The sequence below is a fragment of the Tachysurus fulvidraco genome, chromosome 8 (assembly GCF_022655615.1).
Source record: "Tachysurus fulvidraco isolate hzauxx_2018 chromosome 8, HZAU_PFXX_2.0, whole genome shotgun sequence".
NCBI lineage: Eukaryota > Metazoa > Chordata > Actinopteri > Siluriformes > Bagridae > Tachysurus > Tachysurus fulvidraco.
The window spans coordinates 9,560,383-9,584,386 of record NC_062525.1 but is presented as its reverse complement, the minus strand read 5'-3'; the positions used below and the strand labels follow the sequence as shown (position 1 = coordinate 9,584,386).

The 24,004-nt window shown below is 37.9% G+C and overlaps 2 protein-coding genes across 3 annotated transcripts; one reads left to right on the top strand and one right to left on the bottom strand.

The window, feature by feature from the left end:
• The first annotated feature begins 2 nt into the window (after nt 1-2).
• On the top strand, nt 3-6,732 carry pigf (phosphatidylinositol glycan anchor biosynthesis, class F). Of its 2 annotated transcripts, none has more exons than XM_027163087.2 (6): nt 3-134; nt 363-601; nt 684-775; nt 1,482-1,598; nt 3,445-3,553; nt 6,258-6,732. In XM_027163087.2, exons 2-6 carry the CDS (start codon nt 374-376, stop codon nt 6,369-6,371), a joined length of 660 nt encoding a protein of 219 aa, XP_027018888.1. In that variant the 5' UTR covers nt 3-134; nt 363-373; the 3' UTR covers nt 6,372-6,732. The 2 variants fall into 2 exon arrangements, with proteins under 2 accessions (XP_027018888.1, XP_027018890.1); XM_027163089.2 differs by having other exon boundaries at nt 44-146.
• On the bottom strand, nt 6,505-23,558 carry rhoq (ras homolog family member Q). The gene is made up of 6 exons (XM_027163090.2): nt 23,446-23,558; nt 22,893-23,321; nt 22,501-22,559; nt 12,546-12,710; nt 8,530-8,625; nt 6,505-7,381 (listed from the first exon to the last, which is right to left on the bottom strand). The coding sequence occupies exons 2-6, from the start codon at nt 23,032-23,034 to the stop codon at nt 7,226-7,228; spliced, it is 618 nt and encodes a 205-aa protein (XP_027018891.1). The 5' UTR covers nt 23,035-23,321; nt 23,446-23,558; the 3' UTR covers nt 6,505-7,225.
• Nucleotides 23,559-24,004: the final 446 nt, after the last annotated feature.

Sequence of the window (24,004 nt, the reverse complement as noted above, 5' to 3'; positions counted from 1 at the left end):
TCCTTTATTTTGTTTCCGAAGAACTTTCGAATTCGGTGTCGCTATTACGTGTCACGTGACGTCATGATGCCGGAAGTGCAGGACCTAGATTAAATCGCTCGTGCCCTCTTTTTTGGATTATATCTTTAAGAAACGTGCGTTTTAAGGTCCTTTGTGATTTCTCACCTATTATACATGTCTTATAAATGTATTATTATCATCTGCATTGTTTCAATTTAAATGCATTGCATGTTTAGAAAGTGCAATAAATGAGTATTATTATATAACTATATGTAACAACATTAATGTTCTCATGCACTGTGTGTGTGTGTTTTCACTTCATGTTCAACACAACAATCATTCATTTATCAAATCTATCATAGCTGTTTGAATCATGTGGGAAGTCGAGATCAGAGGCATGGCATCATCTCATGTCCTCCTCATCAGCTCTGTGTTCATGGGAAGCCTGGTGCCTGCTCTCTTTGTGGAGAACTTCTCAGTGTATGGGACACACCTGGTGTGGCTTTATTCTGTTTCTGCTTGTGTTGCTCTAGTCAACATTGCTGTGTTTTGGCTTCTCGGCATCAGTCCACCGACAAAGAAACACACACTGAGCTACAAGGTACAGAAAACTTCAAGATCTTCAAAATGCATGTTGTTTTCCATTTTGTTTGTTTTTAATGATCTCTATTTTTTTGTTGCAGTTTTCTAGACTGATTAGATCCGGTGTGTATTTTCTGCTGTCTTGCCTCTTCTTCCACTCTGTGGTTGTTCTGTATGGGGCACCTTTGCTCGAGTGAGTATTAGATTATATCGCCTGAAGTATGTGGACACCTGAGCATCACACCTATATTTGCTTGTTGCTGTATTCTATTCCAGTTTTCTAGTCTATTCCGGTGTCAATTCAACCGCAAGAGTGTTGGTGAGGTTATGGCTCTGTGTCTATATAAACCTTGCTTTGTACACAGAGGCATTGTCATGCAGGATCAGGCTTTGGCACACTTTGATACAGCATACAAAGGCATCTTTAACCATTCTGTGCTTCCAAATTTGTGTCAACAGTTTGGGAAGAACCATATATTGGTCAGATGTCCACATACGTCATGTTTAGACAGCAGGAATAAGAAACATGTTCTGTATGTTTAATTCAGTTTGTTTGAACAAACAATTTAACAGTTTTTGTTCAAATGTTGAACTGAAAATGTCATTTTAAATCTATGTTTTAAATCTATGTATTTTTAAGATAGATGTATTTTGGTTTGAAGATAGGATTAAAGCAGCAGTGTTTTAAAATACTGAAAGCTTAACAGTGTTTTATCAAAATGGGTTACACCACGGTGATAGAATGAAGCTGATCAGAGCCAAATAACAAACATTAGTATATTAACTAAAATGAATAAACATAATGGTATCAGTAGAAAAATAGATACCGAATGAGTATTAGACAGTGGCAGCAGAAACAATACTTCTAATGTGTGGATTATGTTGCTGTTGTTGTGCAGGTCAGCTGTGGAGACATTTTCTCTGGCTGTACTGCTCTCCACTCTCACCACACTGAGGTGTCTGTGTATGCATGGGCCGAACGTACAGGCTTGGATCCGGGTTTTCAGTAGAGATGGGTGAGAGCTGTTTCTTTATAAATATACACACTATACAAAACTTAAAAATGACACCTGACCATCACACTTATGTGATTTATATGAGTAACCACAAGACCATTAGTGAGGTCATGCACTCATTTCAGGTGAGGAGGTCTTGGGTGCTGTCGGCTTTCTGTTACATTTCAAATACTAATATTACAATATATGAGAAATGCGTGATTCCAAATTTCTGGCAACAGTGTGGGGAAGACCGCAGTTTAGCGCACAGTTCAAGCTCATGATGATAACTATAATTTTTCATGTGCAGTGTTTGTAGACATCAAAGAAATGCATCTCTGGGCCACTAGGTGGAGCTCTCGCACCATGCACACATTTAAGAAGCATAAAACATGCTGTGACAAGTTTTAGGTACTTGTGACTTGTGTAGCTAGGTGTACGTTCTCAGTCAAGGTTCTGCAAAAGTTTAGGAAAATCTAACATGTGGCTGGCTTAAAGAATCCCCAGTGTTTATACAGCTGTGTTATCTCTACCTAAGCACTGCAGGAAGTTTGTCTCTTTTTTGTCACAAGCAGACTGACTTTAAACTATCTGCTGTGAAATGTGGAAACTACATTTCGTTATGAACATTTAAATTTAGATTTAAGGATTTTATTGTCATATACAAGTTTCCCAGTTCAATGAAGTTCTTACTTTGCTGTCCACAGTGAATGTCCGACAAGTGCAAAGAAGAAACTATGTAAAAAAAAAAAAGTAAAACTAAGTAAAACATTCAAAACACACACACACAAAAAATAGTAAAAATAAAAAAAATATGCAGCAGACTATATAAATATAGCAATATAGAGTGTTATTTGTATGTACAAGTGTACAATGTGTTGACAGTTGACATACACATGCATATACAGTACATACAGTATGTGTGTGTGTTTATATATTTATACACACACACACACACACACACACACACACCTAGCAGCAGCATCTTAAACTAGTGTTAACTCAGCTTTAGTTAACATTAAATACCATAAACTTTAACACTGAAAGACAGTGAAACGTTAAAGAAATTAGTCTTGGTATTAATCATTGTTGCCAATAAATGAACCAGTGCACCTGCATTAAAACTTGTCATTTTATGTTTACAACATTTAGTAACATGCTGTAATTATTTAAATTATGTAAATGTATGTTGACTTATTTTAGTCATAAATGGAAAAAAGCCCATTGTATTTTGTTTAATTAACATTTCAACAAAGTACAGGCTTACTATTACTTGCGATTTGTACATGTAATTGCGTTTAAATTGCTTTTAATATTGAGAAAAGATACAGACGCCAACCTGAAACTCTGATTACATCAGAATGACTGTATTTTTTTTTATTCAACCAGATAACACTGTGAGAGTATTATTTTGAAATGAACATCTGAGAAATCGATGCATTAGCCTGAATTACCAGCAGATTTTTTCTGTACTTAGATAAAGCACCCATCAATGTCCAAAGGGCTTAATTAAATTGTATTCTTAAAATTTGTGTTCTCACTGTAAAATTAACCAGTTATTATTTAATAATCCCTTCCAAACATGTACTTTTGTATTTATTTTTAATTAATTTCGTAATTAAGTAATTAACGCAAGTTACTTAGTTTTCCAGAACTTAAAGAAATAAGTCAGTTAAAGTACAGCAACCCCGATGAAGATAAAATAAGCAAAGAAAATGAATGAAGGAATAAGGAACATTCCGTTTAAACGTAGATGTAGAAAAACGTGTGACGTAGCTCTCCATACTGAACACTCCAATAAGGAACTTGACTTGTCATAACTGTATATACTGTATGGTGTTGAGTAAACTGTGCATGCTTGTTGCAGGGCGATGTCCGTGTGGGACACATCACTTCAGATTACTACTGGATGCAGTGTCATTGGAGCCTGGCTTGGAGCTTTCCCTATTCCTCTTGACTGGGACAGACCCTGGCAGGTCAGTACAGAATCAGACAGCGTCCACATATTAATATCGTACTGGAGGTCCCATTTAGTTGCATCTGTTACAGTGTACACTGAATAAAATGTGCATAGTGGAGCAGATCTACTGCTGTTGAGTTTTTCATTTTTGATGTTAAGTAATATTTAGTTACACAACACTGATACCTAACTGTTGTGCAGAAAAAAGGGGAAACTTAGAAATCAGGAACGTAAAAGAGAAGTGTCCCTGTTCAAGGTGGTTTCCAGAATTAGAAAGCTAAAAGTAACTTTGGTACTACAACCTGAGTAAAGCAAAGATGTTTGTTCCCATTTCCTTACAATTGCTAGCAAGATTGCAAGATGCTAGCAGTTAATCTTTTAATTCCTGTAAGTTGTGACATGGAGCTGCCACAGACATGACTTGTTGGTCCAGCACAAGCCACAGAGTCTTCAGATTGAGATGTTCCAGTTCTACTGCTTATGTGCCTACATGTGTTTTCGGAGTTGGACAGGAGTAAGCATGGGTGCTCTGACCAAACTGTGTCTATGATGCACTGTGTTCTGACATCTTTATACAATAGCCAGAAGAACTATTAGCTCCTTCAGCATTTTGTGCTGCCATAGCTCTTCTGTGAGATCGGATTAGAGGCGAAAACCTTCGCTCCCACCCAGATCAGTGAGCCACAGATGCCCATGACCATGTCAACTGTGCACCGGTTCTCCTTTCTTGAAAAACCTTTGGTAGGTACTAACCACTACATATCAGGAACGTTTAACAATACCTGTTGTTTTGGAGATGCTCTGACTCATCAAGCCAAGGGCTAAATGTGATCATTGTCTAGTGTTATTTCAGAGGTTTATGCTAAATAAGCTTCTACTTTAAACAAGCCTCTATTTTCTTTTTTACCCCATTCAGCACTTTCTCAAAAAAAAGAGGCAACATTCCCAAAAGGATTGCAAATGACCTGATTCAAGAATTCAATCCAGAACCGTTACAGAGGACTCAAAACTTTCACATGTACAGTAGCTCGGGTCCTATTTAGTCCTAGTGGTTGAAGTTGGAATTTTATTATCAGAGCTAACATGAGGTTCAAGTTTCAGAGTAATCCAATCATCGTATGTAACGTATCCCTATAGGAACTGAAGGGAGGAACCACAGTCAGGTAGCAAACACTACTGGGCACAAAGGGACCAACAAATCCATCATAGCCTACAGGGAGGGAAATTTTGTAAAGAATGAACTGATGTTCATGAAAAATTAAAAGTTCTCAGCGCGTTAAAGGGCTGCACTGCAGCTTAAATTATTGATTCATGCGCACACAGACATCGATCTGAAAAGGGGCTGATGTTTGCCCTCAAAATGTCACACTCTAGTCACCCATTTTTTTTTTCTCTCCCTCTCACATACACACTTGTCTAGAATGATCACTAACGATGGAAACATGTGCAGTTAAACTGGACCATTGTGGTCCTCATCAACATAAGGTATGATGTAGTGGGCTACAACTAATGAGAAACCAGCTCGGTGGAGCATCTTCTCCTGCAGAGTGGTGGAGAGCTCTGACTCACACAAACGCTATTCTCAGCACTATGATACACCACTGTAATGGAGTTGATATCACCAGGACAGCTCAGGAGATAATTGAGAAATCAATCTTGCTGACGCTTTTTAATTTCGAGCCTCTTTTCCGAGCTTGTTTTTAAGACGGCAGAAAAGACCTTCTTCTAATAAGAAAGGATGAAAAAACAGAAGTGAGCTTGTGCAGAATCAACTAGTGTTTCCTATAATGAGACAGCTGGAGCCAATTACCGTCAATCTGCCAAACATGAACAAAGTGGAAAATTCAGACTGTAGTGAAAATATCGGCCCTAAACATTGTGGAGTTCAGTAAAGACCAGATCAAAGCGAACAGAAACACTGGATCTTTAACTTTAAAGGTCACGGCTCGAGATGGTTTCATGACAACGATTTAATACTCAGACCAGAACAGATTTAGTCGTTTAGTAAATCTCACTGAAATGTCAAGTCAAACACCAACACGAGCAGGATTAGATCAAATTTCACTTCAGCTTATCCTGTATGAGATCATGCTGGAATCTGTAAATAAATGTAATAAACAACAGGTTTCGACATTCTGATCAGACAAAAAGCAGGCAAGAAGATTAAACAGAGACTGCTTTTATGAAAAAAAAACACAAAACTTTATGTTCGGCAAACATCAGTTTGAGATAAAATGTACATAAAGTATTAATCACTATTCACTGAGTTGTAACTTTTTACGTTAAGAAAATATTTTGCACCATTAGATAGACTTCATGGAGATTTCCACTTGCAACTGACTATTTATTTAATCCACAATATTCATGAAGCTTTTTCATTTTCTTTTTAAAAACTCATTTAATATTGGAAGCTGCAAAAACACTCAAATCACTGCTTGCATTTACTGTGCAATAAAATCCATTTAAAATAGCAATCGATTCTTAAATTCAGTACTTGATATAGTTTGTAAATGCAAAATAAATCAGAGCTGAGGCTTCAGAAACACAATCAAAGACATGTGCATTTAAAAAAAGAAGGAAAAAAAGGTTTAAAGCTTTGAGTATGAAAGTTAACCATTAAAACACCACAGTGATCTTGTTGGTTGCAGCCAGCGAGTTGTGCAGTTACAGAGCTGATTGGTTGTTGCTGATTCCACCTTTTCTCTGCCTCCTCCTTCTAGGTGTGGCCCATTTCCTGTTCATTTGGGGCAACAGGAGGATTTCTGACAGGGCTGCTAGCTGCTCCGATCTGGATCCGTTGGCATCGCAAACAGCTCACCTACAAACTCAAATGAAGGACAGGAACTGATAGGCACAGGCCATGTTCTGGATGAGTGTCTCTGGGCTTTGTTATAAATCATCCCCTTACAAGTTCCTCATGCTTGTTCCAGCTCTTTTACAAGTCATGTCCTCTGAGGTCAAATACAACAATAAAAAGTATACTTTCCTCAGCTTGACATTAGTTGTTCCTTCAAATAGTTGCAGTGGCTTGATACATCTATACTTGATCATTCCGGATTTCGTCTTTCTTGTAAATAAAGGATGTACAAACCCAGACTAGAAAGAGAAATGTTTTGTAAAAGGCATTCATTTTGCAACGCCATGTTGCGAGATGTGGTTTCCCTTTTTCGACAAATAAAGTCTTTCTTCTGTGAATGTCTGGGGTGTTTGGTTGTGCTCTTTAACCTGTCTGCATTTTCTCTCCAGATCACACATGCCTACAGAAGCAAAACTGCATACACTCACTGTTTTCGGTCATCAGCATTGTTGTAGTGTGCCATTCATGGTCTTGCCTTTGCAAGTTTTCATTTTCTGTGCTTCAATGTTACTTGTTCTGGTGTCATCTCACTCATGTTTAGTGTCCTTCTTGGTCGCCAGTTTGCTGACGAATGCTTTGTGGTTGTTCTCACTGTTCTCACTCCTTCCCTCCCTCCATCCCAGAGTAAAATTTGTTCCTGTTTTCCTAGTAGTAAAACATTCACACCTGTTTTTTCCCCCCTTCACCTATTCCAGAATGTATTTCCATTTTCTGTAATCTGTTATGGAGAGGTTGTGCTCTGCTTGATTTTTAAAATTGCCCTCCTTATTTAAGGGGACGTGGTGTAGCTCTGACACTGAATCGTCCCTGAGCTGGTGTGTGACAGGATGCTCACGTGATAAGGCAGCAGTTGATGCACCGTGGACCGAGACGGCGCTTTAACACACCTTTCTTGGGAGCCAGAATGGCGATAATGGCCTCGTCAAACACTGTCTTCAAGCCTTTCTGTGTCAGAGCTGAGCACTCCACATAACAGCAGGCACCAATCTACTCAAACACACACACACACAAACAGCGTTACAATTCAAACAGCTCTTCTCTGTTTTACATACTATAGAATCTTTTCAGAAGTTCTTAGTATTTGGTATGTCCTGTTTTTATTTTAATTAGTGTGCACTTAAGTCTGCAGGTTTGTGCAAAACCTTATGATAAATTTTTAGCTCAAATCCATTGGGGTGTCATCTGGGGCATGTGTTAGCTTAGAGGTTAAGGCTGATTTGAATGTTGTGAGGGTCACCAAGATGCCACCTTTGAGCCCCTGATCATTGCCCAAAACCCTCAATTGCTAGTATAAAGTATTCATATACATATAGTATTTTATAGTATATAAGTATATAGTATTATAAAATGAGATTAATGTAAGTTGCTCTAGATAAGGGCATCTGCCAAATGCCATAAATGCAAATGAACACTTGCCTCAGCAGAAGAGAGATTAGGCATGAAGTAAATCTGACCCTTTTGTACAAAGCTGTTAGCACAGCCAAGATCATGCTTTTTAAGTCCTGCAAGTATATACAGAATTCTGAACATAACATATTCCAGATTTTAACTTGCACTTTATTTCTTAGAAATATTTCACAATCCTAAAATGTTCTGTTTATTTCCATCTACAAAACAAGCTACTTCCTGTTAAACATCTGTGCTGATAAATTCCTGATTCTGATCAATGTTATATAATTTTCTACAACTGCATGGCTCTGACAAATTTTCACGGCAATTCACACGTTTATATTAGTAGTAGTCTTTGTTCTAATGCTTTATCATTTCTACTGCTAACTAGCAGCTAACTAGCAGAGATTTGTATGGTGTATGTGTCATGTACACTAAAGATAAAAAAATTAACTCGATCTTGTCTGCTAGTGCTTTTTAACAGCGAGAAACAAAGCTACTTTAAGAGGAAGTTTTCAGGACAGAGTTGTTCACAATGTGATTTCTCAGAAACATAACAAGCTGACAAGCTGTGTTTTTTTTTTTTTTTTTGTTACTTAGGATTTAGGGTGGTGGTGGTGGTGGGGGGGGGTTCCATACCCAACCCAACCCAACAGAACATTTTAGAATTGTGAAATATTTCTAAGAAATAAAGTGCAAGTTAAAATCTGGAATATGTTATATTCAGAATACTTTTTGTGCCTTACCTCCTTTGCCAGCTTCTGTCCCTGTTCTGTCACTATGGGCTTCTCCTTCACATCATTCAACTTGGTGATCGTCTTGGGGTCATCTCTCAGATCAATCTGTAAAACCGAAAAAAATAAACATGTAAAGGGAGGGAATGTGTTAACTATTGTTTCAGACTCAAACTTTAAAGCACTTTTAAAGAAGCTCAAATCTTTTTTTGTAGGCAGCAAGGGGAGTGAGCAGTTTACACGAGCATGTGTGGTCTACGCATCTTTATTCTCAGGGCGGTGGACAGGATTCCATATGTCGAGGTTTGTTTTTAGAGCAGAAGGACATCGGATCCAAAGCCAGATGCTGGCATTCATCTGCGCATATTGCCCTTTGCCCTAAAATTTTCCCTTACAGTTGACTGGAATGATCTCAATGGCTTTATGTCTAGGCTGCTCAGTTTGGCTCAGCTTATATGGTACATAAACGATAAGTTTACTAAATAAAAAATAAATAAATTATATTACATATTTTCCAAAACTTCAGACAAGTACAAGTTCTGAAAAAGGCACAATAATATTAAGAGCTTTTTTTTTTTTTATCCAAGTGTCTCCTCATAGACTCATTTTGAGGGTGTAGCAGCTATTTGTAGAGTAGGTGTATTACTTTTACATAGTTTACCAATAATCATGCCCTGATAAAAGATTTCAATGGAAAGCATATACACCTTCACATACCTGCACTGACCTTTAAAACAAGCGGTGATTCAAGTGCCGGAACAAACTTATTTTCTCTGTATAAATCATTTGCTCACATTTACATATCATATGTACAGTATAATTACACAAGGTGATGTCCTTCACTGTGTCAGGCTACATAATGATGCACAATGAACATAATGCATAATGAACATAGCTTAATTTACTCAGGTGTAGTGTTGCTGAGACAGTGACTAAAGTATGATGCTGATTTAGCAGTTATAGTTACAATCATATGTGCAAATGTCAATCAGTCTGTCGTGTCTAATTTTTATCTGAAATTATATGTTACTTTAGTTTGGGCTCCACAATTAAAACAAAAATTGGAAATATTTGAAATAAATGTCTCTTGCTAAAGCAGCTGATGATTATGCTGAATTTGACCAGTAAAAGTGTCAGAACCATAAAAGATCAGGAAGTCAGAAGAAAGAAATCATTCTAACAAAGAGTCGATATCAGAGTTAGCCTTAATTATATTGTAATAATTATTGATTCTGATTATATGTATAATCAGGATCTGAACTATAAAATGCTAATTGTATTTCAAATGTCGAAAAGGAGCTAATGAAAACTGGTCAATTTCCAATAATAAAGGGTTGTACCTGACTGAAAAAAGTAGTCTTGCAAGTTGAGCTTTGCTAGAGTCTGGTTTGTTTTGTTTCCATGACTTTTATAGAAAGAAGCAAATCAGACTGACATGGCAACTGACCAAATACACAGCTTTCCCATAGCCTGCCAAAGCCTGTATGCAAACACGAGTGATTATCTTGTTTATACACAACTGAAAGCATCGCAAAAAACACTAATAAAGTTTAAAGATGTAATTCCGGTTACTCTTTTTTCTTTTTTTTTTCCAGTGACTTTATCTTGCTCCAAAAGACTTTTGTTTTCTTGTTGAAAATCAGCTAAATGGTAGTGTATATACACATAATTGTTTATGCATCTACAGATTACAACACATAAATGTTCCATGGATGGAACATCTGATGTGAGACAAATGCAAAATTGACTAATTTCTACAAAACTATATGTAACTTCACCCTATTTCATCCCCAAATGCCTCTAATTGACACCATACATGCAAAACTTTGTGGATACCTGACCATCACTTCCATATGCACTATGCAAAGCCTTCCCAGACTTTTCCCCTTCTTTGTTCTTATAATAATGTCCACTCTTCTGGAAAGTCTTTAAATTGGTTTTCTAGATTTTGGAGGGTAGCTGTGGGGATTTGTGTCCATTCAACCACAAGGGTATTAGTGAGGTCAGGCAGAGATGACAGGCAATGAGGTCTGATGTGCAGTCACCAATTTAATTCAGCTGGGTTGAGGTCAAGGCTCTGTATAGACCATTCGAGGGCACTGTGGATAAGGGCATCACTAGAGCACTGTGATGCTGAAACACATCTGGTTCCTTTTAATTCCAGTGAAGGACATTGTGATGTTAAAGTATACAAAAATACTTTCAATAAGATTGTGGCCATAATTTGAGGAAGACCCACATATGGGTGAGATGGTCGGGTGTCCATATACTTTTGACCATATAGTATAGATGTTCTTTTGTTGAGAATTCCAGACCTAAACAGAGTTTCACACAGTCATGATGTTCCTAATCTTCCAAATTTCTCCCTGAGCAACAGGTAACATCACTTAATTAGTTTATCCTAATTTATGGGCTACAGCTTCTGAAGGACAATCAATGCTAATTGAACAGATCTCTTCCTCAACACATTATGAGTGTGCAATTCATCTATAGCCTCACTATGTTTGTGTATTAGTCAGACAGACGAATAGTCTAACACATTATGGTGGAACGTTGAGTTAGATAAAGGCATGTGTGATATTTGATGTGTGTAGACCACGATTTAAGCCATGAAGCCATTGCCCCCCCCATGTCTCCATACGTGTTGATATCATGCGGAGACAAAATCTGGCAAAAGGTCAGTCGAGCTCAAATTTTGTGTCAGCTTCTGCAGGGGATTACATTAAAGCAGAAAGAATTTCACTTAGCTTCTAAACACTCCTTGTATTATCTGAAATATCAAATGTTATTACAAAATTTATAGAAATCAAAGTCAGTGCCCAGGTGGTGCAATGCTGTCTGACACAATTTACTGTTATTATCCTTTTTTGATCATTTTTTTTGATCAACAGAATTCCCTGGAGTGTATAATAGCACCACAGTCTGCAAACAAATACAATTTTGTTTTATTAAAAATGGCGCATTGTTCATTTTTTCCATTTATAGTTTATATATTATGGTATATTAATTTATATTATGGTGTGGAATGCCTTTGAACAAGTTAGTTTCTATCATCAAATTCTTCTAGAAGCTGTAAAACACTCGCTGACACTAGAGACAATACCACATTAATGTTTCCTCACAGAACCATCACAATATCCGTGATGAAAATGAAGTGTCTGCTATATAAGTGAAGGAGCTGTTACTATACTCAAGTCATCTCATTTTCATTTATATAGCACATATATTCATTTATTTTATATTGCACAAAAACAACAGAGTTGGCCAAAGTGCTTCACAATTAGGACAATTTAAAAAGGCAAGCACCATCAACACACATTAACAACATAAAAAGCTACATATCCAATGCGATCGATATTAGAACAAATACCTCCATTACTCATGGTTCCCCAATACAGAGGTTCTCATCTAAAAAAGACCTAAAAATCTCCACTGATGGGGCCAAATGAATATAAAGAGGGAGATTATTACATAAATTAGGAGCAAATACAAAGCAAACCAAATTACCCTTTGACTTAGCATGGGGACAGCCAACATTTGGCCAACAATATTGATTTTTAGACCTCGAAGACCTAGACGATTTATTAAGGTTAGGAGAACTGAAATATTATTTGGAGTCTGCAGTGCTTTAAAAACAAATATAATCTTAAATTGAGTCCAAAACCGAACAAGTAGCCGATGAAGAAAAAAATAACCATGGAGTAATATGTTCCTTTTTTGTCACTCAGCAGCCTGGCTGCGTCATACTGCATTCTACTACTGTATATACTAAAACCACCTTCTGACCAATCAGTATGGAGCACTGAGCAGCACCATGGTTTAAGATTGAGTAAAACAGATTCACTCAAATGTAGTTTATTTGTATGCTTTGAGACATTAAATATATCTACACAATAGCTGTGGAATTAAACTGTTCATGTGATTTTCTTTAAAACAACCATAACCGGATGCAAAGACAACGTCATGGCAGTCCAGTCTGATAGCAAACCTCTCAAGTGGACACTTTTATTTTTAAAGAAGGAGAATACCTGAGTGCCGATGAGCAGGTAGGGGACGTTGGGTGCACATTCCTGCAGCTCAGGGACCCACTCCTCCCTCACGTTCTGGAAACTGGCTGGATTCACCACCGAGAAACAAATCAGGAAGACATCTGTCATGGGGTAAGACAAGGGACGGAGGCGATCATAGTCCTCCTATGGGGGAGAATATAACATGAGTGTTTGTCCGGTGACAAAATTGAAAATAAAGAAAACTAAGAAAATGTGTAAAGACTAACAAACCTACACTGATAGAGTCAATAAAGGAATTCTCCAGCGTTTTTTCAACAAATCTACCACATCTGTTGTGTAGGTCTGATTACCACAGATAATGTTTTCTTATACTATCCCATTACTGAGAAAACTTCAAGAAATGTGTTTACTTGATACTCATTTACAATGAAAGTGTAACAGCAGATGTACTTTTGTAGGTTTTGACTAATACATTAGTCAGACTGAAAACTGAAATCTAAAACGTCATTTCAGCGACTCTACTCCATGCGCAGAGGCAAGCATGTAGATGTGTGTTAGTTGTGTGTGTCTAATGGTACGTCGATAACAACACAAAACCTTAATCTGTATGACATTTTACTAAAACTTTGGAAAAGTTGGATAAAAATCAATGTGAATGTCCGCCTCATCCGAAAACCTTAATGTAAGTGTATAACGGTTAGAGCTCAAGATCTAATAAAATCGTTTTTTTTGTCCCCACCTCCTCTGTACATGGATGCATGTTATAATTCTTATTTGTAAGGTATTCTTACAAGGAAACAAGGCTAAAGGAAAAGTATAAGAGGAAAGTGTTCTTTGGAAACCAGACACTGCAGAAACCATAGATGATGAGCCTGGATTTAAGGGAACATGTGACTGATATTTTTGGGACCATGTGATTTGTGTGTGTCTCTGTGTGCGCGTGCGTGCGTGTGTGTGTGTGTGTGTGTGTGTGTGTTTATAGGAGTTATTCGTGGCTCTTATTTCAAGTCTGAGCATCTCCACTGTATCAGTGTGTGTGCGCCTCTGGCCATGCAAACATAGCTTGAGAAGCATTTTATTAAGTGACAGACGCTTGTCAGCACCAGCCCAGTGCTGCTCTAAGGCATAAAGCTGAGACTGCTTCATTTAAAGAACTGAAGATCTGCACTAAACCGCACCATCTTCACATGATGACTCTACCTCTAAACAGCTGACAGTCATACTTATTACCGATGTCCCTTTTTTGAGCAATGCAACCCTTCTGCTTCTTCAGAACAAAGCATGTGACCTCATCGAGGCTTGGCGACACCAGTTCCCTGCACATCATCCAAAGGTCAAAGACATACGAGTCTCATTAATTTTACACAGAGCAATGTGCAGACCTCTACCACAGTCATTCTAAAAACAGAGGAATACAACAAACTACATTTTTTTTTGCTTTTCTAGTGGCTTTATGAGCAAAGAAGTGTCCAGTTCATAATCTTAGCATGTTTATTAGAACAAAACTGCATGGAGCAGGTGTTTCTGTGGTGTGACCACACAAATATACTTGTCTCAGTGGGCCAGTGGTGTTATAAATATACTGCTCAACTGATTTGGCCTGTTGAAACATTCTGGAGGGAGGGAGAGTGGAGTATTAGTTACAGCTGGCCTCTACCCAGACGAACTCATCGTCCGCCCACCAGATCTCTCTGGATCATTCGCTAGAACTCGGGTTTGTGATGCGGTGTATGATTTGTGAGGGTTATGAAATTCATTAGCTCACTGATAGTAAAGTTCAGATGTATTCCAACACCCAGATTTAAATACCACTGGTTTAATAGGCTATTAGATGCCCACCCTGGGTATACCCTGCGGCAGGTTATCGGTGTTACGACAATCTAGATCTCGTTGATAACATACCATACAAGACATTTCTGAGTCTGCACATTTGTGTGCATACATGTCTGTATGTGTAGTCTGGGTGCTCATCTAGCTCTTTTAAAAGCTGAAGGAAACGTACTGGAACAAAGAAAGACAGCAGTCTAATGCGGTGAACCTGGAAACACCCTTTCCTCTGTGGTTTAAGCATTACCATAAAACGCTCTCTCTTTCTCCCTCTCCAACAACTGCAGCTTGCCTCTTACACTCACAGCTTGCAAAGCTCACACAGATCACCAGCACTCTCAACGCTTCCTTTCTCCACAATAGTGTCGTTTGTAAACCACACTCCCACACATGCAGACGTTTCTGTGCCAGGTACAGTAGCGGTAAATTGATTACAATCCAGAGTGCCAAGATTGTTATTATTATTTTTTCATTTCTATATCCTGCATTCTAGTTTCCCCAGGGCTTCTACAACACACTTTTAAAGTATTTCTAGTCGTGATTATTTCCTATCACTTGTGTTGGAATTGAGCTTGTGTTATAATTTTGTGCAGCAAAAGTAGCCATCTCTACTGTATAGGAATGGCTCCTAAACACTCACCAGTGCAAAGAGAGACAAACAAAATCCTGGAATTGAATGTCTATGTGGGATACGCTGGAGTGTGTTACCTTCCCTGCGTCTATAGCTCCTCAGAGATCAGTTTCTGTTTCTTCACGCACATTATCCACAAACACTCACAAAAATCAACGCTTTCCCTACCGTACTCTCCCGCTTCTACCCTCGTCTTTTAAATCGGTTTGCCATCTACGAAGCTTCTGTTGAGTTTGAGCACAATTCTAACCAAAAAGCAGGCTGGCAGAAAGAGAAAGAGGTAGAGTGTGTTTCATGCAATAAAACATTCAAATCATGGGCCACTACTCAAACTGCATACGTGTGTGTTAGTCACTGCAGCTGAACTTTTAGCGTTTATTCTGCACCATGGTCAAAGTGGAGCAACATTTTAAATATGGAGGTGGGAAATACCTTTGTAAAGCCAATTAGCCATCAATGTTGTATATGTAATAGTCTAACACAAAACATTGACGATTAAAAACAAAATTCATAAAACTCATATTTCCTACTTTTTTAATTCCAGACATTCTTTGCTCCAAATGTAAACTGTAGTGTGAATCTCATGAATTAAATTTTAAGCAATATAACAGCATCTATCAATGACAATGCAGAGTTAGAGTTTTGCACTGGTGGGGTATAACAGCAGACCGGGCACGTACATGTATACTGCCTCTGGGTGCAATATGGACTCAAACAGACTTTCATTCATACCGAGCCTCTGGATGTGAGCAAACGGGACTAACGCTGCTCTTATAGACTTATCGCACTACGAGTTTGCTTTAGAGCCAAAAAAAGCACTGAAAAATTACTGATGTAATGCCAAAAAAATATATCTGTCAACAGACAAGGCCAGAAGGCAAGTAAATACGCTTGGTTCAATCACAGTTAGTCAATCAACTTTACTGTACCAAGTCTTTCTTTATACCAAGTAAGAGCAAGAAAATTCTTGAAGGAAGCTAGACCAATAAATGAAACAAGAAAAACTCCCTAAAAAAGGGCAAATAATCAAAAAGAACTTTAGATTTACAATTTAAATACAATATATACAACTTATAAAAACTTTTAAAAAAAACCTAACAATTGTGTAAAACTTAAGAATAAGGCTACACAGACACTGTGTTTGACTAACTGGCAGTTGGTCATGAGATTTAGCTTTTATGGAGCACAAAATATCAAATGTAAAAGTCATTCATCCACACAGGACAGAAACGGATTTACAGAGCGTACTCTTCAAAAACATTTTTATCTGTGCAAAATCCACTCGCCCGTACACTTACCCAATCTCTGTGAAGCTGTGTATCCGAGCGAAAACCAAAATAACTTTAAAAGCCAGTTTGACCAATGAACTCTAATATTTGTATCAGGGAACCAGAATCTGGTATAAGATCCTACTACAGCAATGCACCAATGAATTCTATCAGCGATGCATCTTTTCGACTACGATGGCCAATTTTAAGCAGGCTGTGCTGTCCATCAAAAAAAAGTTTGCATTAAACGAATAAACAGAAGGATATTTCTGGGAAATGGGTGATATTTTGAATTATTCAAATGCTGAATTTGATTTAAAGTAATGAATCATACGGTCGAACAAGAAAACATTTCATTACTGCGTTTTAATGAATTTTTAGTAGAGGCTGTGCTTCCTATGCAGAGAAATCACCAGTGGTTTCTGGATGACTAACATCTCATTCTGTTTGCACTTTTCTCACTTCTCCATGCTGGTTAAAGCAGTCTGCGTTTACTGTTCGTTTTTTTTCTTCCATTAGTTTTGGGGACTTATTTTTGTATGCTTTAATGTTAACGAGGGTGAAAATTAAACTAAAACCAACCGACATGAAACTGTAGAGACTTGAGATAACATCAAAGTGCAATGAATGTACATTTAAAGAGGTGTTCAGGGAAACTAGGGGAAAAGAAGCACACCTAATATCCATTCTGTTGAAAATGTCAGCCAGCTACTAGAGCAGATACAGAGTGGGAGATACTGTGGCGATAGAACATTATTGCTAATAACTACACGATACATCTGCTTAATAGAAAAATACTTAATATAAAACTCCACTCCTGGCCAGTTGGTCTTACATCATACTACTGGTTCTTAGATCTTGTCCATGCGTTACACCAGATGCTTGTATAAGAGGCTGTCTGTTTTTGCAAAATTATTTTCTACCCCAAAAATGTCACTCATTCATCCTCACATCTGTCTTCACATATCCAGCCCTGCATGTAGGTGTGTATCTGTCTGTGTATGCATGCATCTTATTGTAAATACTGCCTCTGTCTGGTCCCTCAGAGAAAATTGTGCCTTCATTGTTGGTTTTGTTTATCAGTTTGCACTGCTGTAAATCTGCCATTTGATTTGAAGTGATAAATGGGTCAACTTTCTGCTCAGTCTTTCATTACTGACGGGACTTAGTTCCTTATATAAGACAGCTATATTTACACCCCTGCTCCGACAAACAAACAAAGAAAAAAAAAATAGTCATGGCAGAAGATGAAATGCTGTGGAGATGCTAACTAGTAGAAGAAAGATTGGTGGGCGTGGGATAATTCAGAGCTGCTATCCAAAAGAGAATAATTCATGCCTGTATTTACTAAGTCAGTGCAGATTAATTGAGGCTTGCTGGCACTTTAGCCTGCACACATAAACACAGACAGCATACACACTATAATAGCTAAGGTTTTCAATTCTCTTCTTTGGAAGTAGTGGGTGCCATGGCATGATGCTAAAATCTCTGTACACCTTTCAAACCCCAAACAAACCGTGCGAGCAAACACACACACACACACACACACACACGCACACACACGCACACACACGCACACACACGCACACACACACAGACAGTGAATGATCAGCCGTGATTCGTCTGACTCATCTGCCCTGTCTTCAATGACTGACGGTTTAAGGAAGGTGTCTGTGTGTGAGAGAGAATAAAATCAATAATCATCCTTCTTTCCTTCCAGAGAGCCAAAGTAGATTTTCATCCCTTCAGGAATTCAAGTGCAAAGCAGTTCAAAAAGAGAGAATGATCATGAAAAGATCACATGAGGAAGGGAAAGATAAGTAGTCTGGAAATCTGATAATCTCTACAGACATTTTGAAAATCTAAAGGCTGTGAAAGTGCTCTGAATTCACAGAAAGTCATCACTGCACTAGCAAAACCCAGGGGAGTTCACCTGAGTGAAAGAAGAACATGACTGCAGCTGTTATTCCATGGCAATACTTAGCTGACATGCAAGAATATTATTAGTACACCTTTATATTTTGCCATATGAATTGGTGGAACCTTGAGTATATGATATATTCGTTCTGATTTTGATAAATCTGTAGATAAAAATATATTTTTTGTCACTAAATCTTAGATTCTAGTGAGCATATTAGCCATTTGGAATTCAAAACAGCTTAATTAAGGTTAAAATGTAGGGATCTTGGAGACGTCTAAGAAATGCATAATCTAGGTAAATAAGTGATAATATTGTTTGTTCATACACTTCATTCTGATAATCCTTGTGATATACTTTGGTTAACAAAGTGACAACTTTTACCTTCCATGGATTATGCAATCTCTCAGTATGGCAGGAGACCAAGAGAGAAAGAGAATTAGAAATCAGGACACTATAAACACCATCACCAGTTCAATTCTCCTATTCTTCTCAGGGAAAGAGAGGATTCACATTCGCGTTTTTCGGCACCCTCTCAGATTGCTGGAAAGCTCAACATGTCACAAGTGTACATGAAATCATACATCCCCATGTCTAATGAGCTGAGTGAAGTCGGTTTCAAGCCACACAAGAAATTATGAGCAAAAATGACGACATTTCTAACATGATCCCAGACAGCTGGAATATCACTGCTACTTCGCTGCTTATCCAATCATCTGTTTCTGTTTTCTGTAAGCTCTATAGCCCTGTTCAGCACAGAACAGACAGTTTAATGTGCTTCCAAACAGCAGGGCAGAGTTTTGTGAGATAAAATGAGGTCTGTATGAGGTTTTTTTAATCAGCTTGCTGTGGGAATATGATGGAGTGCAGAGAACAGCATAGTTCATCTATCACCAACTAACAGGCACAGCCAGCCCAGAATCAAAGAGATGTGTACTGAGAACGAATAACAGAGAAACACCAGAGACATCAAAATGCCCGGTTCTACTAAACTTACTGTTCAATATCGAGAGAACCATGAAGGTGAATATAAATAGGAAATTTAGCATATCCAGTGTATCCATGGCATGTTTTTAAGAAGTGGGAGGAAAACTGAAAAATTGGAAGAAAAACATGCACACGAGGAGAACATGGAAAATACAGCACAGATAGTATCCCAAGCTGAAAATGTAAACTTTTTTACATGTTAATATGTCCTCAGTTCATTGTTTGTTATGTTTGTTGTTGCAATGTTAGGCGAGTGAGTAAGGAAAAACATTTCTCTACGTCACAAATCACATGTATGTAAAATGTATGTGACAAATAATGAGTTATGGAGCCCTCTAAAATGAGAGTATCTCCAGGGCTATATGTTTTTCTTATTTTCTCGATGTATGCATTAATGTGTCTATGCCACGGAAAAAAGCCACTTTTTAAAACACTGTAGTGACATCGGTAGCCATTAAAACATACATTCAAAACAATATAATACATTTTTCAGACACCGTTCTGCACTCCACATTTTTCCACAGTGAATGAGGAAAAAAATATTTGACAACTAAAATCTAAACTTAAAAAGAATGAACCAAACAACAAAACAAAGCACCATTGTGTAAGAGATTTGTTCTGTGTCCTGATGCGTGTGCGCATGTGTGTAAGAATGAGAGACTAAAGTCCGTCGGAGCTGAGAGAACGTGTATTACGCTGCCAAAGCCAAAACCTCCAGCTGCTTTGATCACTCCACAAGCAAACTCTGTAGCTGAAGCAAACCATGTACTCCAACCCAACATACAAGTATATACAGCACATCCATCATCAAGATTAGTATACAGAACATTTCTAAGTTAGTTTACACAGGAGACTTTTCTCAAGTAATGAATAAACACATAGGAGAATAATCAATAACTGGGTGGTGGGAAGTATTTTATTCATTTTCTAACATCACCATTTGTATATAGTATAGAGCAAAAAAATGTTTTTTAAAACTTTTAAAGCAAGTTAGATTGTTTAGTCGGACCAGCTTTGTCTTGGTGTCTCCTTACTTAAACACTAAACACATTTCTCATCACCGAAAACTTCACTAATACAAACGGTATGCGTTTTACTTTATTAAAGAACACTTTCGTTTTTTGTTAAAAATAGTGCGAATCTAACATACAAATCGCTGTCAAATTGGCCTTTCCAATTTAAATTATAACACTAAATGAGTTCGACACTTTCTATCCAATCAAAATTCGAGAACTGGGTATCTATGTTAAATGCTAAGGGTTTAAGGAAATTACATTAAGTGCCCAGGATGTAAAAAAAAAAAAAGTCGCTGTATGTGGAATCTTTTTGAAAAGTGTTGATGTGATGTACTCTGATGTGAAAGAAATGTTTTGTAACTAGGCTGGAGGAAAAGACAATTGTACAATATGGTTATGAAAAGTTTACCTAATGTATAAGCAAACCTTTCAGTTTGTGGAAATGCAGTTGCCACAAGAAACCTTTTATTATAAGTTAAAAGTTGTTACATCCAAAATCTTTGTCTAATCTTCTGCTAGATAGAAGTCTAATCAGAAGTCACTGCTAGAGAAACAACTTGGTCTAGTTTGCAGCCATTAGCTTGATGTTTTCTCCAAACAATAAGCAACTATATACTGTAACTTGAGGTAAAATCTACAAACACTTAATTATTTAATGATACTTAATGTACAATGCCTTTTCACCTCCACCTCGTCAGTGAAATGCGACCCAATAGCTGAGCTGAAAAACTAGCTCACTTATAACTCAGCTAGCAACTACTTTAATGCAGAGACACGTCAACACTGACAGTCGATATGAGAAGCCGTGAGAAAAGCCTGGGAGCATAAGACTTAAGACTATCTTACCATACTGCATTTAGTTCTAGCAAATGTAAAGCAATGTAAACTGTACTGCATGCTTTTTTTTTTTCAACATAATGCAAGTGTAACTTTCAGTGAAATCCTTCTACCACGGTCATTGTCAGCTAAAACTGTGCTAATGCACCACCATCCATGTGTTTGACAAATACAGTCTAGAGTCTTTAAGCATATTTCTTTTCTTATATATTACTTGCACTCAAAGCATATACAATTTATGTATTTCTTAAAGACTTTCCTTTGCTCTTGGCAAGGTTTTGAGACCCACCCTCTCATTTATCATCTAAACAGGGCCTCTGAGCATCTGATCAATCACAAAGTCTGTAGTGCTGTTTAACTGAATCCAGCTGTGTGAGCATGGGGCAGCAACTGACATGCGCCTGCTTTGAAATCAAACCCCAGCTTTTGGCCCATCCTGACCTTTCTGCAACATCTGGCTCAATCCTCAGATTTTCATTGCTCCATTTTCAGCGCCCTTTAATGTGCTCTGAATGAAAAATAGCAGCCATGTCAGATCCAACTTTTGACTTTGCTCTGGAGAAAAGCCTAGGTCTCAGAGCTCCTCGTATAATGCACTCGCAGCAGATCTGCTTCTATTCACAAAGCTCATGCGTCCTTAGCCACCTCATTAGAGCAGCAGACCCACAGAGATCTGTTTCTCTGAAGCAGCCCACCTTCTAAGAACGGAAAGAAAGCTTCCTCTTTAACTTTGAGATCAGTCGCTCCTGATTTGTGCTCTCAACTGTTTCAGTCTTTTAGATCCTCATTTTGGATCACATGGCTGTACTTTTGCTTTCAATCCTCTAAGACATCCTGAGCATTTTGTCTTTCAATATTTACACTCAAAAACTAATTTGATTTGTTTTTCAAGTTCATTTTTCCCATATTTGTTTGCTGTCTGTGAAACATCTGTGAAACACAGCACAGATGAAAATATCCATAAACAAATATACACCATCACAGGAATCAGAGTGATTGGTGTTTGCATTTTTTAACACAGAGAAAGGTGTACTGTTTAACTATATTTACCTTTTGCCAAGTTGGCAAATTAAACTGATTTTCCTCTTTGATTGCATATGATAAGCTTATCATAAAGCATCTATCAAATATGATAGAGATTTCCTGTATTGTAATGCGATTTAGAAATGATTTAATAATATAAAAAATTCTACACATCACTTAAACGGATTGAGATTGACCTCTGAAAAACCTATGTATAGAGTATGAAGAAGATGAGGGGAGAAATAATTACCAGATTTCATATGATTATATTTGACTGAGCTGTTTAAAAAACCTTACCATATATATAAAGTTCATCTCATCACCTGTTGAGTGACTCAGATTGCACCATTTTAAAAAGTAAAAGGTTTAAAGACCCAGACATGCATTAAAGTGTAGTCTTCTTATTGACTTACTTACTGAGATGAGAAGAAACAAAAAGAGACAGGGATATGGATTTTGTTCATACCTGACCAGCAGTGTCATACAGCCCAAGAAGATACTGCTTTCCCCCAACTGTCACACTCACTGCAAAATCAAACATGCAATAGTTACTTTACTAAAACATCCAGATACTGTTGTGTGTCATGAGGAATTATGATGTGACTGGCATGTGAGGGAGGAAGTGTGGCTAAACACATCTTCTGCCTTCCCCAAAGCCCACAGGTGGTTTCGATCAGAGGAAGCACGAGACAATGAAAGCCACGACATAACGCACCAAACCGCACCGCACACGTTCGAGATCACCATTATACTGGATCTGTTCAGCTTTCTTTACGCACACACAGACAGAAGGTCGTGCATGGTAGGAAGGCCATGTAACTGCATTGCTCAAAGTCATGCAGTCATCACAGAACTTACCTGCGTAATGATCAAACACAGTGGGCACATATTCCTCGGGAAACGCGTCGTTGGCGTAGCTCATCAAGAGGCAGGTTTTGCCGACGGCGCCGTCGCCGACAACCACACACTTCAACATGATCGCACCGGTCCCGTTGGCCATGACGTACAGCACATCATCATCATCATCATGTTCAGCTTCTGATCTGCTTCTCCTCGCAGTTAAAGAGCTGCTTCAGCCTGACTCACCACCTCTGCTCCTCCCGTCTTCTGAAACGCGCCCCTACACCCTGTGCTTTCTAAACTCCTTATGCCCCCATGAACACCCGTTCTGTGCGTCTCTACACCTTTCCCTATTGTTCTACTTTGCCTACTTTCTAAAGACAAAATCGGTCTCCCGTGACTCCACGAGCTCAGCACACTCTCCACACAAGGGCGGGGGAAGAACTCCTGAACAAGGGATTGAGACAAAAGTACAAGTCTAACTCTTGTGCGCAACAGACCTAAGGCAAAGAAATGTAGAGACAGTCCATTTCTAACCAACACTAAATGTGCCAGGGCTGCATAATCTTACCCGCAAAGGGCCAACCTGTTCGCAAATTATTATTCCAATCAAGCAGGATACTGATCCGGATAGACTCAGGTGTGGCTTCTGCTCGGTTGGAATGAAAACCTGAACCTGAACTGCTGAAATATATTGGAATAAAATTTGTGCATATTCATGCTTATGAGTAATGGTAATTTATGTAATTCATAGAATGCATGAAAAATAAGTTCAAGGTCTTTCAGCTGTATTAAAAAAAGAAAGAAAGATCACGTTTTGGCTGTTAAAAATACCATGTTAATATTGTTAATAAACTATAATTTTTTTCCCCGTGTTTCCTTTTTTAACTGTTCTGACTGTTGTGTTGTTTACCCGTTCTTCATGGTTTTATTAATCTTAATTGTTCCAAAAGATTCTTTCAGACCATCACATCTTGTACTACTAAAAAAAAAAACTTTGCATACATTTTATTTAGCTAAAAGCTACGGTTCTTACCAATAATGTGATTTATATTGTTTTCTCTAACCTCTAGCAAAATATTCTTAAAGCTGTGATTTTTCTTCAGCCATGTAAATGTTCCTAGTGTAAT